Source organism: Neodiprion pinetum, chromosome 4, assembly GCF_021155775.2.
Source record: "Neodiprion pinetum isolate iyNeoPine1 chromosome 4, iyNeoPine1.2, whole genome shotgun sequence".
NCBI lineage: Eukaryota > Metazoa > Arthropoda > Insecta > Hymenoptera > Diprionidae > Neodiprion > Neodiprion pinetum.
In genome coordinates this window covers 27603220-27617267 of record NC_060235.2, presented here as the reverse complement: position 1 = coordinate 27617267, position 14048 = coordinate 27603220, and the positions used below count along the sequence as shown (strand labels likewise).

The 14048-nt window shown below is 40.2% G+C and overlaps 1 protein-coding gene across 3 annotated transcripts in view; it reads left to right on the top strand.

The window, feature by feature from the left end:
- The window catches only part of LOC124217069 (uncharacterized), a 68997-nt gene extending 57615 nt beyond the window's left edge, over positions 1-11382 (top strand). For all 3 annotated transcript variants that reach the window (XM_046622329.2, XM_046622328.1, XM_069135632.1), the window contains exons 3-4: positions 6875-7238; positions 9849-11382. In XM_046622329.2, coding sequence (XP_046478285.1) covers positions 6875-7238; positions 9849-11028 — 1544 coding nt within the window. In that variant the 3' untranslated portion in view covers positions 11029-11382. The remainder of the gene's footprint in view (positions 1-6874; positions 7239-9848) is intronic.
- Positions 11383-14048: the final 2666 nt, after the last annotated feature.

Genomic DNA, 14048 nt, shown 5'->3' with positions numbered 1-14048 from the left:
AGAACCGCAGTGCGGTATTTGCGTGCGCGTGTAACTTGATTGTAATTTTTTTTTTTTTTTTCCGGTTGTCTCGCAACGAATTTGAACTTCGCAACTTCGATTCTCGATTCTTGACCCCTTTGCTTACACTCAAAACTAACGACCAATATCGTTAGGTACTTTAGATGTTGGGACAAATGGCGTCACGTTGTTTACAAAACGTCGTTCATAACAGTCAACGTTATTCCCAAAAATCTGGACATTCTTTAACACGTTGTGTTTTTAATTAACACCAATGATCTTTCCATTTTTCCCGTCATTGTTTCACAAGTATAACACTGAAAAAACATCGCATTGGAAACGTCACCGATATTTTTTAACGGGCATTCTTTCTGAGAGGCGTGAAAGTTTATAATCGTCGAGCTTGTCTCTTTCTCAATGATCTCGTTCGTTTATAATTCAGTTTGACTTTTGCCCCGCATTGTAAAGGCGACTTTCTTACGAAGTAAATGATAAAAAAAGTCCGCGCGTTCTTCGAATCGATGTCGCTGCTGTGTATGATCGCACGTTTTAACCGCACGATTATCAAGTGTTGATGCAAATTGTGACTTGGATGAATCGATGCGAGAATAAGGCGGCTGGCAAAGATCTGATCTTTAATCCCTGAACTAAAATAGCCGTTTTTCACCGAAATCAGCTGCGAGCTGAAGCCCGGGGATCATCATTTCTTGCATACCGTAGCTGGGCGTTAAAAATTTTTCCTGGAAACCGTTGATCGGTTTTACTGTATACGCTGGTATTAAATCTCTGTGCGTAGAGTGATGATGCGAGTTATTATGCAAATGATCGATATGGTATTCAAACGATTGTAATTAGGCTCTTATCATGACGTCAGCAACGCTGCATAATTTATTCGCATTGTGATATTCGATCGATGCAAATCTCTGCTGATTATAATTATTGCGTGATTAGTCTCGATAACTTTACTCGACGATTACTAACAACGCGTTATTCGTTTTGCACTTAATTACTGTTTAATTTTCATCTTTTATACGCACATACGTGTGAGAAGATACTCTTTAAATTTTTTCAATAGTTATTAAATTAAATTTTCTGATTTTTTAGTCAGTTCAATTACGTATTGAATATTCTCACGTAAGAGTTTTAAAAATTGTAACGCTATCTTAGTAACAAGTTACATTTGCGTCATAAAAATATTGCGCGTTTATAGCAGCTTTTTCACCGAATCGTAAATCCGTCAATTTTCACACCGCGTAACAGCGTCGATTTTCTACTTGTTTACCGCAGAATCTAAGAGTAGACGTTTACCTCTGTAATAATGAATATATCAAGCAGCGTTTAAATTCCGCTTAGATCAATTTGAAATTTTTGAAAGTATGAATTTATAACTATGCAGAAAACGATTTCCTCGGTTCTGGTCACGGAGGTCTAGGTTTCATAGAAAGTCAGTCATCTTTCGAACTTCGTACGATTCTGAGACAAAGGATTTCGACGTAAGCTTCCGTAGATTGCAATAACGTAGGTAATCGAATGTGGGGAACTCCAATCTCCTGTCAGATAAGATGTAAACCATGGAACGAAAAGGGCCGCTCCCAAATATATAACATTGTGTAATCGCGTAGGCGGAAAAAACGATTTCGCTTATAAATCTGACCTTGAATCGTACAAAGTTCCCGTTCTCCTCGCATGCCTGCTTTAACACGGTTTTTACAACACGAACGATTACACATCGTACAGCATTTCGTAGACTTGACACCGCAGACCAATTTATGTTTTGAAAAATTTTCATTCGGATGGGAGAAAATTTCCATTCATAGACATGCCGGCACCTGGTTGAAACAGACAGAAATGTAATTAGAATGTTGTATCGAGCGGTATCCGAATTGTCGGCAATTAACGATTACACACCAAAGGTGAGGATCGAGTGAAATAACACGTCCCATCCCATCAAACGTCCCGTGAAACCTTCGTTCAACGATATTCTTATACATACACATATTTGCGTAACTGTGCAAATTGGGTTCCTGCACACATTTATCAGACATAACATTCCGCAAAAATTCCCACTGTTTGTTCAACACTCGATTCTTTTCCTCTTTCCCCAACGAGGCATTATTCTGTATTAATATAATGCCCGTGTGCTTACTTCCGAATAACTGTCATCGGTTGCTCGCCGATGTTCGCATAATGAACCTAAGTCGATTCAGGAAGCGTTAACGGGCTTTGTTCAAATGTTCTGTATTTTTCTTCAAACAGTTTGAAATATCGGAAGTTCTTTCTCCAATTCGTCAAAGTCAACGATCGAGAAACTTTACACAGGCTTAATTTATGCATTGTACGTACGAGTTTAACTCGCGCTAGATTCGACAAGACGGCTTGCAATATATAAATTTTATCGATTCTCCAGAGAATTGTGTTCTAGTTGTTTTCCCTCACATCCGCACCGGCTGTTTAAAATCAATGGAACAAAATTAGGCTCGGAATGAGGTTACCCCAAATCGATTTTACCCCACGCGCAGCTTGTTGTCTCGGTAAAGACGAAACTTGACTCGATAACAGTGCGTGCAGCACTAACAATCCGATCAATCCAAGATTCCTGAGAAATGTCTTACCGGGTATCGCATAAGTCGCGAGTTCTTGGCAACGAACACGCATTTGGTTATAAGCTGGCGGCTTTGTTATCCGAGAAAATGGTGGAATCAAGACCGCCGAGCTGATTTCATTCGCTTTATTCCGACTTGGCAGACCAACGATCGTATTCGTGACCCAGTGTAACGTATTACACGCGAAGGGCTTCGGATTACTGTGAATTCGCTCGCTGATGAGATCCAGATTAGCAAAACTCAACCGCACTTGACATTCGTCGAACATATATACCTTCGCCATCTTTAAGTAGGTATCAAAATACGATCTCTAATTCGTTGGAGAAATCAATTCGGTATCGAATAATGTAACCAAAGAAGAAACACTGGCAATCAATGTCACTTGCTGTTTTTAAACCAGTTCGGTTCGATGATCAGCGATAACGTTTGACAGACCCAACTTCTCTACGGATTCGATCATTTTTTACCATCACTCTGCTATCTGAACGGCCAAAGTATATCGGGATTCAATAAGTTCTTGGTTTCGCTGTACGTTCCATGGATCAGAACTGAAGGTGACGTAAATTTTCCGAGCATCGATATCCCACGTTCAAAGATATCGTCCTACAAGCCCAGTTTGCAAGAGTTTTGAAATCCTCGTGAAACTTTTTTCATTATCTGCAAGAATCGACGGTTATTTTTCCTTGGATCTTTTTGGATATTAGGCCCAAGCAACACATTTCGAACAGTCATTATCACAATTTCTCGTTCTGGTCGTTAGCTTGTGGACGAACCGAAGAGACTGATGTCATTGTTTTCGTTATCAGATCAGTGCAGCAACGCACATGCTTCGCATCTTGCACGCCATATTCAGTCCTTCCCCCGACCGTTCAACAACCGCAAAAACTATTGCTCAACATAGAAGATCTACGGAGAATTGCGTACACATCATATGTTAGACGGAAGGCGCTGGTTAGACACGTGCGGTATTTTCCGCTTATTTTTCACCGCACATCATTCAGACCCAATCATAGCGTCGGCAAAATTTCCTGCAACCGGACCAAAGCGCACAGCGCTCTTCACCGAAAGGAGAAACCAGCTACAACTCATTGCGAACAAACCTTTGAGGTAAACCAAGGTCGTGTTCAATCACCGATATTCAATGCATCCAGTGCACCGAAGTGTAACGGTTCTTTTCAACGGTAAAAAACACTCTTTCTTACGCACAAGGAATGTTTGCTCTACAGTCCCAGGGCTTCGAAAACTTGCTCAAGTACAGACAGGCGAAAACCTCGAAGAGAACGGTAACTTTTACACAGTGTTCTAGTGGATGACGTGACAAAAAATTAAACGAAGCACCATGCAATCGACCATATGGTGAATACCGAGAACCCATCTTGCAGATCCTCCTGGTTAGGATGATCAACGACGGCTTTCCTCGATAAATACTGATCCACGTTTCTATCGACGCGGGATAAAAGTGAAAATTGAGAACTGTCGAGCCTTGAATTACGCGTCTGCACTGAGAGAAATTTTTAGTTCCGGTTAACGCTCGGTCCTTGACTATTTTCATTTCTTATCAGACCACGATCGAAAAATATAATTCTAGGTAGAAAATGAAAATTATTTTTGTAACAGTTACCGAAAAGTCTAGTATCCGATACTGTTCTTTCTCGTTACGATCGCTGTTGCTATATTTTCTTGCAGCTGTTGCGAAAATTTAATGCTCGTACAACGATAAATTAACGTTAAAGCCGCATTTAACTAAAAAAGTAGAGCGAACCTCAGAAACTGATTTTGCGTTGCAATTACCAAAAAAGGATCGACAACAGCGCAAAATGGTTAGGCGTACCTCGTTTTTCCTAATCCCAACAATATTCAAACGGTTTTTTTTAACGTTTTTACTCGGTTTTACTGAATTTTTCTAGTTACTGTAACAAATGAAATTTTTCTCAGTGTGATTCCGTGATCAGAAAACTCTTTGGAACAGATAGAATCTGTTCGCACACAACTCTGATCGGTTTACGGTGTCGACGAGTTAATGTGTGCGTGCAGTGCCCACACACGAGACGCTGCCCACCATGGTTGATGGCCTCTTTAGAGCGAGCGATACCGATTGCAGAACCGGGACGATACCGACTTGGTAATTAACGAATTAATGCTGCACGCTTATGCCTCTCGAGGTTCTCTCTTTCACCGTGTACAATATTCGATATGTCCGCTGTTTTAGATTCTTGTGCGGCTTGTATCGTACGCTCAAACCTTGTCCTCGCAGGGTTATTCCGTCGGAATAGTTTATAAACCTGTACAACGGCATGTCGACGAGTTTCAAATCCTTCCCCCCTCCAAAAAACACCGTGACTCACTGCATTTTTTTCCTTCCACGCTTCGGACATCTTCGGATCCTTTGTTGCAACGAAATATGTACAACGATACTGCAGTCGGTCAAGGCGACTAATTCATACGGATACGTTTTTAACTGTTATAAAATTAATCGGTGCTATCTACTTGCCCAATAATCGCGGCGTGAGGTACTTATTATTTTTTTTTTCCCTTTTTTTCTTTCGTGGATCTGTTGCACACGTCTGTATAATTAGTGATATTTCGACATCACCTTTGAATTTATTTATACCCTGCCTAGACATTGTATCTTTGGCTCGATTGGAGCCAGTTTTATATTTTACGGCTCGGTTTCTACGCGATTCGATTATCATTCGCGGAAGGAAACCTGGCCACTCGATACGAATAGTCAACGAGTTTTTTTTTCGAGACGTTTGCAAAAATTCTGACCAATATTCCACGATAGACTTCATTTCCGAAAAGTAATTAAATTTACTTTTTTCATCTTTCAAATCCTGAGGATTTTGACCGAACAATTTCTGGCTCTGTTCCATTCTCTCTTCAATTTGATATCGATTTTTCAGCGTCGAAGTTGAATTATTGGAATTTAAATTCACCGTCTTCTTATTCCTCGGCCGACTTGACCAGCCTCCGATTACTCGAACCGGCGGAGCTTGCGTTTAATTATTTCCTAGCAGCTCGAAGACTCGGATGCGAATACATACACTTTGTATCGCATGATCCAATCGCGAACGTAAATAATAACCCTGAAGAATTGAAAAAATAGTCTTCCTCAAATCGTCCCAGAAGCCTGGAGTAGTCGATGGTTGTCAAGGTGAGCAGGGCGGTTGGATACGTCTGTAACAAGTATACCTATATGATACCTGCCTTATACCTGGCGCGTGGATAACCAGGATCAAATTTCACAGCCGTATTTTCGCGACGTTCCGCAAACGTTCCGTCGACTCTCAACCTAATTGGATCCTTTGTCATTAGAATTTTTTCGATCTCATCGACACTTGGATACATTTTAAAGTACCTATCGATTCCTCGCAATCTTTTGAAGTCTAATTTCCTCGCGTATCGAGAACAACGTGTCGATTGAATAAAACAAGCCTTATCGCAACCGAGTGCCGTAATCGGTGTGATTGAAATAACCGAGGAATGCACAACCTCATCTCTGTGTCTATTATGCAAAAACAACAACCTCCGAATGATAAAGTCCCGAGGATTTACCGCGTACGGTATAATCGATAATTTATTCTATCGTACATTTTACACTTCTGATACTGTGTCTGTAAATTCCTGGCCCGTATTTATGTTAATATCATATCTCGGTATAAAAATACATTCGTAGGCAACGCTGATCGGCCTTCAAGGTTCTCCTACCAGGGCGTGATAGATATATTGCGACTTTCTCTCACCTGCTGCCTTACGATCGATATTTCAATCACGGTTTTTCGTTGTAGATACTTGACGCTTCGATATCGAACTTCCCGATTTGTACCGATTCGAATCCCTCTTTTGCTATTGAAAACACAACGATTGCACAACGAATCAATTTGTAACACGTGCGTGTACAAAACCTAACGGTTGGTCACGCCGCAAATTTCGTACTCGAAGTACAGTTCGGAGAAAAAATGTTGAGATTGTTACAGACATTAAAGTTAATTTTATCCCGTAAAAATGATCGGCGCATTCTTTTTTTCACGGCAAATGAAACGATTCGGTAAGGCGGATATTTTATACTTCAAACTATACCCTGTGATACTTTTTCTCCAATGAATATCATTTCCACACCACGAACACGGACTCAGTTTCCCGCATAGGCGAACTTGTCAGTCCAATCCGAGTTTTGCGAACAAAACACAGTGCTTGGTTAAGCTCGGATCTCTCGAACCCTCTTCGCGATAAGTATCGTCCAAAGTGGTCATCGTCCTCTCGTGTTTCAGGCGAAGGCTGCGTTGAGAAGCCAGTGGCAACTTTGTGGAGAAATTACGTCGGAAGTAGTCGACCCGACGTCTCGATGCGGCTGACGGTGACGTGCGGCGGACTAACGGCGACGACCAGGGACCATGGACTAACGGAGTACTGGGCACACAGGATCACTTACTGCACGGCACCGTCTTCCCATCCTCGCCTGGTCGTCTGGGTCTACAGGCACGAGGGCCGCCGACTTAGACCCGAGCTCAGGTGTCACGCAGCCTTGTGTTCGACGGAATCCACGGCGAGGAGACTCGCTTCTACGCTGAACGCCAGGCTGCAGCAGGCCTTGATGGAATTCAGGAGAGATAAGGTCTCCAGGCAAAATGCTAGGTAATTACGATTATTCCTGCGTACGATAAAGCGACGATCGATCGGGGAGGTCGTTTGAACGGAAACTGATAACACTTATTAAATTTATAACGAGATGGTCGAACCGCGCTTGTATTCCTAAGCTACGAGGATCTGTTTGAAAATTTCAGAATTGGAACTACGAAAAAGACCTTACGTATTCGCATCGCTCATTTCATTCAAAAGATTTTTACCTATAAATTCATCGAAGCACCTTTTTGTTTATCGTTTTGACATCGTTGAATATTTCGTTTTACAATATTGCACCGATGTAGATTAGGTATCGTCAAAAAACGACCCTAACGAATCGACTGATCAGAAATAAGTAAACCCGTATCAGCGACTTTGTAGAAAACAGTTTTCTGATCATACGAGTCGATGGTCGTGGAGTAGATTTTTAATAATTTTCAAGCGCTTTGAAACGTAGCATCGATATCTAAGCTGTCGTTAAGAAATTGCAGTATTCGTTGCTTCGTTTCATTTTTAAAGTGAGCTCCGTAATAAACATCAAAATTTAACAAATAATCAAAGCGCAAGTATCGCGTAATCAAATTAATGAAAAATATCGACATTTGGCCAACCGTCAACGTCAAAGCTCAACGATTCAAGATTCGCGGAAAAACCGCAACCGACGTCCTTTTTGGTTAGTTTGTTTGAACTTTATCTTTTTCCTCACCACAAGCTTCGGTTATCGACTTGATTCCGGAGAATTATGTATTTTTAAAATCAATTCCATAAAGAACAGGCCGCAATAAATCTTTTCGATGATTTATGTCGCTGTATTTGGTCGTTCCTTCAGAATATTAACAAACTAATTAAATTTATACCCGTTTCAAGAAATATAATTTTAGATCAGTAACAAATTTAGCTGTACTGAGAACAAAAATATATCAATAACGGTGTAAGAACAATTTTTTTGAAGTAGGCAATACTTTTTAAAAGAATTTATCACTGTATCTGATGTGAAAATTCGATTCTTTTTTCCTCCTCGTTCTTCTTGGTAGTCGGCTTACAATAAATGTTTCGGGAATTTGTGCACCGAACTTGTGGGGCTCTAGAAAGTTCATATTTTATTTTTCTCTTCTTTGTCTGCGATAATAATTGTGACTAAGATCTCGTTGCTGTTCGGAGCAAAAAAAAAATTGATTCATGCGAAGCGGAATATCTTTAATACGGCAACGACAACCGGTTGCGGAAAGAATTTTTGCATAAACTTACCGCTGTGTCGAAAAAACTCTACTTTTTGCTCGTAAGAAACCGGATAAATAATCGAATATTCTCAAGCAGAAACTTCCGAGATAGGCGCGAACGTTTCCTATCAGAAAAAACTCCTCGAACTTTTATGCGTTCGAATATGGTTACATCTGAAATTCAAATGATAGCACTTATACACGGTGTTTCGACAATTAATTCTTAGACCTGAACTTACCATTAATCCATGCATGGGTAAAATAAAAACCCGCAAGAAAAGTAACAAAAAAAAAAAATCAATGCAATACTTTATAAAAATGGTTATTTTCTACCAATATCCGTGCAATTTTTACTAAATGCAATGTAAAAATAAGAAGTTTATGCTATAAACCCAGAAACTATTTTCATGTAATCGCAGTGTACCACCTGTCAAGTTTTTCAGTAATAAATAAACATGAATTCGCTGCACGATTCGATTTGGATATGTCAAATTGAGCTTCTCGTTCACCTTGACTTGTCGCAAAAATTAAATGATCCCGTTGCATTAGTCACTCGAGAAACACATTTATCGACGGAAAATGTAATTCACACGACTAACCTCGTCAACTGAAATAACGATTTTATTGCTGTGATTCAAACGCAAACTGAGCAGATTGCTTTCTTATCAGATCTGCCTGATATAATTGGTGCCGAATTCACTTATACATTTATATATTTCGTTAGGTTTAGCTTTTTTCAAGTTCTCAGTTATTATGAATTCGGTCGAGGTGGAATCATACCGCAGCTGTCTAGCCGTCATTTCGTTTGGCGTAGAGTAGCATTTCATGTCTAACGACTGCCAAAAATCGTCTTAGAGCGGAAACAAAGTTTCGAGTGCGTCCGGAAAGCCATTTTGATTCACCGCCCAAGCTTCGGTTGATCCAATTTCTTTGCATTCTCTGTTTTTAGGACTTTTTTTAAGGCAAAATCCTACTACAGTGCATCTAGCCGTCGTCTTATGTGGCAGAAATTAGCATCCAACAGATAACGAGTGCTAAAAGTAATCTCAGAGTCGAAATGCAAGTGGGTCCCAAAGCGGCCATGTTAATTCAGTACCAATCGTTTGAATCCGCCTGTCAAATATCTTAAACGTAAAATTGTTTTCTTCGATTACGACGAAATCTCAGTATACAGGGTGTCTAGTCAACGAAATTCGTTTTTACGGCGCATACATATACACGAGAGACAAGAATAATAATAAATCGACGATAAATTGACGTTTATTTTTATCTCCGCACTGTCTTTCCGACCATTCATTATCGTCTTCATCAGCATATTGTCCCGAACAAATTAACTTCTGTTACAATTAACCCCGTCAAAATCCGAATCATTATATAAATCCGAATGAATTTTTCACTTCAGGTTATCCCTGGCGAACTCGGTGTACGAAAATCCGTCCCTCCCCCGTAGGAAGATCCTACTGAGCACGGGCGGTCAGAACTACAAACCTCCGCTCGAGCGATCGAAGAGCGCCCCGAAGTTATCGGCGATCGAGGAAGACGCGGCGGCCGAGGAGCTGGAGCAGGCTCGTCTCCTCGAGGAGTTAAGGACGCTGCGAAGCGTGGCGAGCAGTTGGCCAGACCAGGACCACTGGCGTTTGGCGCGGCTGGTCGAGGCGTTGAACCGTGGGAACTGCGGTGAATTCTCGGACGAAAACGGGAGCATATCGAGCGGTTGCGAGACGGCGAGCACGGCCAACAGCGAGGAACGAGCCCCGGGCAACGAGGACTCGAACAACAACTCGGAGTGCGCGGAGCCGCGGAGTCCCAGGAGGGTCTACTTCTCGGACGAGGGTACGGAGTCGGGTCTTAGACGGAACTCGGACGGCTCGCCGAACTTTATGACCTGCACCGGAAGTCCGAAGTTCAAGCTCCAGAACCGGAAGATATTCGCTACCGGCTCCGAGCCCGGCCACGTATTCGACTTCGAGGACGTAGAGGAGGACTTCTGCGAGGAGGAGGACCTCGTCGACTGCAGTCCTAGGGGCGAACACCCGAGGCGACCTCAACTCGAGGCACCGACCCGCGAGAGGCGCCTAAAACGCGCCGACACGTTTCCCTCCCCCGGAAGTCAGCTCGACCTTCACGAGGAGGACGAGTTCTCGTCGGTCCTCGACGCCCTGGACGAGGAGGCCGACAGCGACGAGAGCGGCTACGTCGAGGCTCCGCCCAAGGCGCTGCTCCTGCCGTCCGAAGGTGGCGCGCCGAAGAAAGTCGATCGGGACAGCGACGAGGAACTTCGGGAGAGGATCGCGGAGCGCAAATCTAAGGAGAGTAAGAGGCCGACCGGACTTGCGGAGGACGTTAAGAGCTCTTCGACCTGTCCGATATCCGAGACGATAAAAAAGCTCGCCAACGTATCGGTCAAAACTTCAAAGTCACTAGATATATCAACTAACAATTGCCCCAAGACCCTCAACGGCCTGAAGTCTTCAAAGTCATTCGACAGCTCGCCGACGATCGACGGGCAGACGGAGAACTTCGAGTCACCGAGTTTGCTTCAGAGGAAAAAACTCCTCGCTCAGCAGGGTGTCAAAGTTTAACGGGGATGTTTCTAATTCGCGCGCAGAAATATTCACGAACCGATATTGCGTAATATCAAGTGTTTCGTATATGCATCGATATAATATTGCCGTGTCCGTGTATAGACGACGAAATTTAGAAACGAATATATGTATATTTGCACGACGCATGACTTGTATATATATATATGTATACATATGCTGTTGTAAGGCGTTACAATTTGTCAAGATAAAATCACCGGTGCACGAGTGCCACCCTTAAACGGTGGTTGCATAATTGTAGGGGAGAGTGGGCAGAAACTTTTAATGGCAATACAAATATTAACGTGTATACTTTATACAGTTGTTAATAAATTTTGTGACTATTTAATCCCAGCTGAAAGTTGTTTTTCTCTTCTTTTTTTTTTCCATTTTTTCATTCTTCCCCAAATCGTTTACGATTAATTTTTCAGACAAATCAATCTCGGATTCCCTTTCTTACGTATATTTTTTGAACAATTTTACCGAGTTATTGTGCGACTGAGTATACAAATTTTAACACTTTTTCTTTGCACATTTCCTTACTTCTCTAAAATTGTATTTCATCCGTATCAAAATCACAACATTTACCTTTATCTAAGCAGAATTTCTTTCGGTTCACAGTGAGTTTGAATTCGAAATTTATTCAAAATGTACAACAATCAATACGAAATGATAGTCAAATTGAAACAGAACGAGTCAGGTATTGCTTTCATAACGCACTGTATAAATTATGTAATGAAAATCTCCGTTCCTCGAAAGTGTTTCGGCTTTTGATATCGACTTCGGTTTTCGTTTCACGTGAAATCCCGCAACTGCGCTTGATAACAGGGATGCTAAATCAGTTTAGGAGACCGCAAAATAGGACAGCGACCACAGGATATTGAGTAACATGACGGCATGCGGCTTCACCCTGCGAAATTCGTTATCGAATTTTGGTCGTCGATATTCCGAAGCCATTGAATTAAATTTCGTTGGTTTTGAATGTTATTTTAGAGCGATTTAAAAAAATTTTGTCTCAAAAAGGCGAAGAGTGGTTGACCTTGTCAGGAAATCAAACAAAGTCTATCGATATTATATTCTATATTTACCGCATCTCGAAAAATGGTATTACCTTCTAAATTATATACGTTATCCATAGCTTGGATCGAAATGTGAACCACAATATGCGACATCTCGTCACCGTCGTTGGGTGTAATAAGGTATAAATAAGCGAAGGCCGGGCTATTGAATCTTCCCTCACTCTCTATCTCTCTCGCTCTATTACAATATTGTAACAAGTTACGCAAACAATAAATGTTTCGCGTTGCTGATTTGTATACAATAATAATACACACATGTATACGCATATAATACGTATACGATAATAATATCGAGAAATACAAGATTACCTTACACAACCGCTGCTGTTACGTTACATATCCGCCACGGATTCACACTTTACCCACAATGCATTTTTCATATAATTATCAACTGCACCAAATGCGTGAGTAATGAAAGTACCTTAGGCCAATAAGACGACTATCGATCCCTTGTTCTTATTATCTGGGCACGATGTAATATGATTAATTTCAAAGTCACCGCATACATTTATTGTTGTTGTTGTTTTTGTTGTTATTATTATTATTATTATGATGTAAATAATTGAAGAAATATGTACTTGCAGATTGTACGAAACCGTATTTACGTATTGTAGTAAATATTGTAATAATTGTTGAAAATTATTATAGTCAATGACAGCTGCCGTCATATATTACACAGCAATATAGCTCCGCATTTATACGTGATTCGTTTTCTTTTTTTTTTGTTTTTTTATTTTTTTTTATTTTTCCTCTCTCCCCCGCTCTATCTTTCTTTTCTGTACATAATAGATTATGTAATTCCTGTCACAATACTGTGTATATTCCGGTTGAACAACAAGTTCATACATAGAGTATTACTGAATTATACATTATCTTATCACAATATACATATATAATAACGTAGTTCGAATACTACCGTGACTTTAAATAAGTAATTAAGGACTCATTCCCCTCCCCCTCGTTTTGTTGTTGATTAATACTTATATTGTTATCATTACCGTCATTCTCATTTGTTTTGAACACGATTCATAACAATAGTAGTAATCAGGATCACAATTACTATTATTATTGTAGTTGTTATTGCTATTATTACAGCGTTCATGACGTATAAATGTAGTTTAATAAAAGTAAGACATACAATAATTGTTATATTATCGATCAACGTTACATTTTTAATTAAACGTGTACCTATCATTGAAACCGTCGCAAATCGCTGCAGGTGAGACGGTTAATATTTAACCGCGGACTTGACGACTTCGTTCTTCATTCGAAAATCAAAACCCACGATTTCCGATTACCCGATACATTTGTCCTAACGTTCCAAGGAGAAAATTATCCCATATAATGACGTTGAAACAGAAAAATAAATTTTGAAATATTGTTGATTTGTCGGTGCTTTAATTGATATTTAATTAATCCATAAATATTGTGTTATAATATCATGAGATGTATCATTTGCATTGAAGTGCGATTGAACCGTATCACCAATTCAGAAATCGTGGGTATTATTCACGTATCATTTATACACATTATACATACACCGCATGCGATATTCTCGTTCATAATAATCGATCAAAATAGGTAATCCGATAAAATAAATGTACAGCTGCTTCCATCCCGCGTTTAAACATTATTATATATTAGTTATGAGAAACGACTGTATAAATATATTATAAAAAATAATAGCTGACCTTTATTGAATATTTATATATATATATAAAATATATATATATATATGTATGTATACACATACCCGATTCCATTGACGTTATTGGTATTATCATTATTATTGTTTAATAATTTTATTACTTTATTATATTACGTGTGCATGCGCATGTATATATAATATACAGAATTGTATAAATAATGATCACTGGTGAAAAATAAATGTTTCCAATGCAATAAATCTTCTGTATTTTTATTCCGCATCTTCGTGTCTGC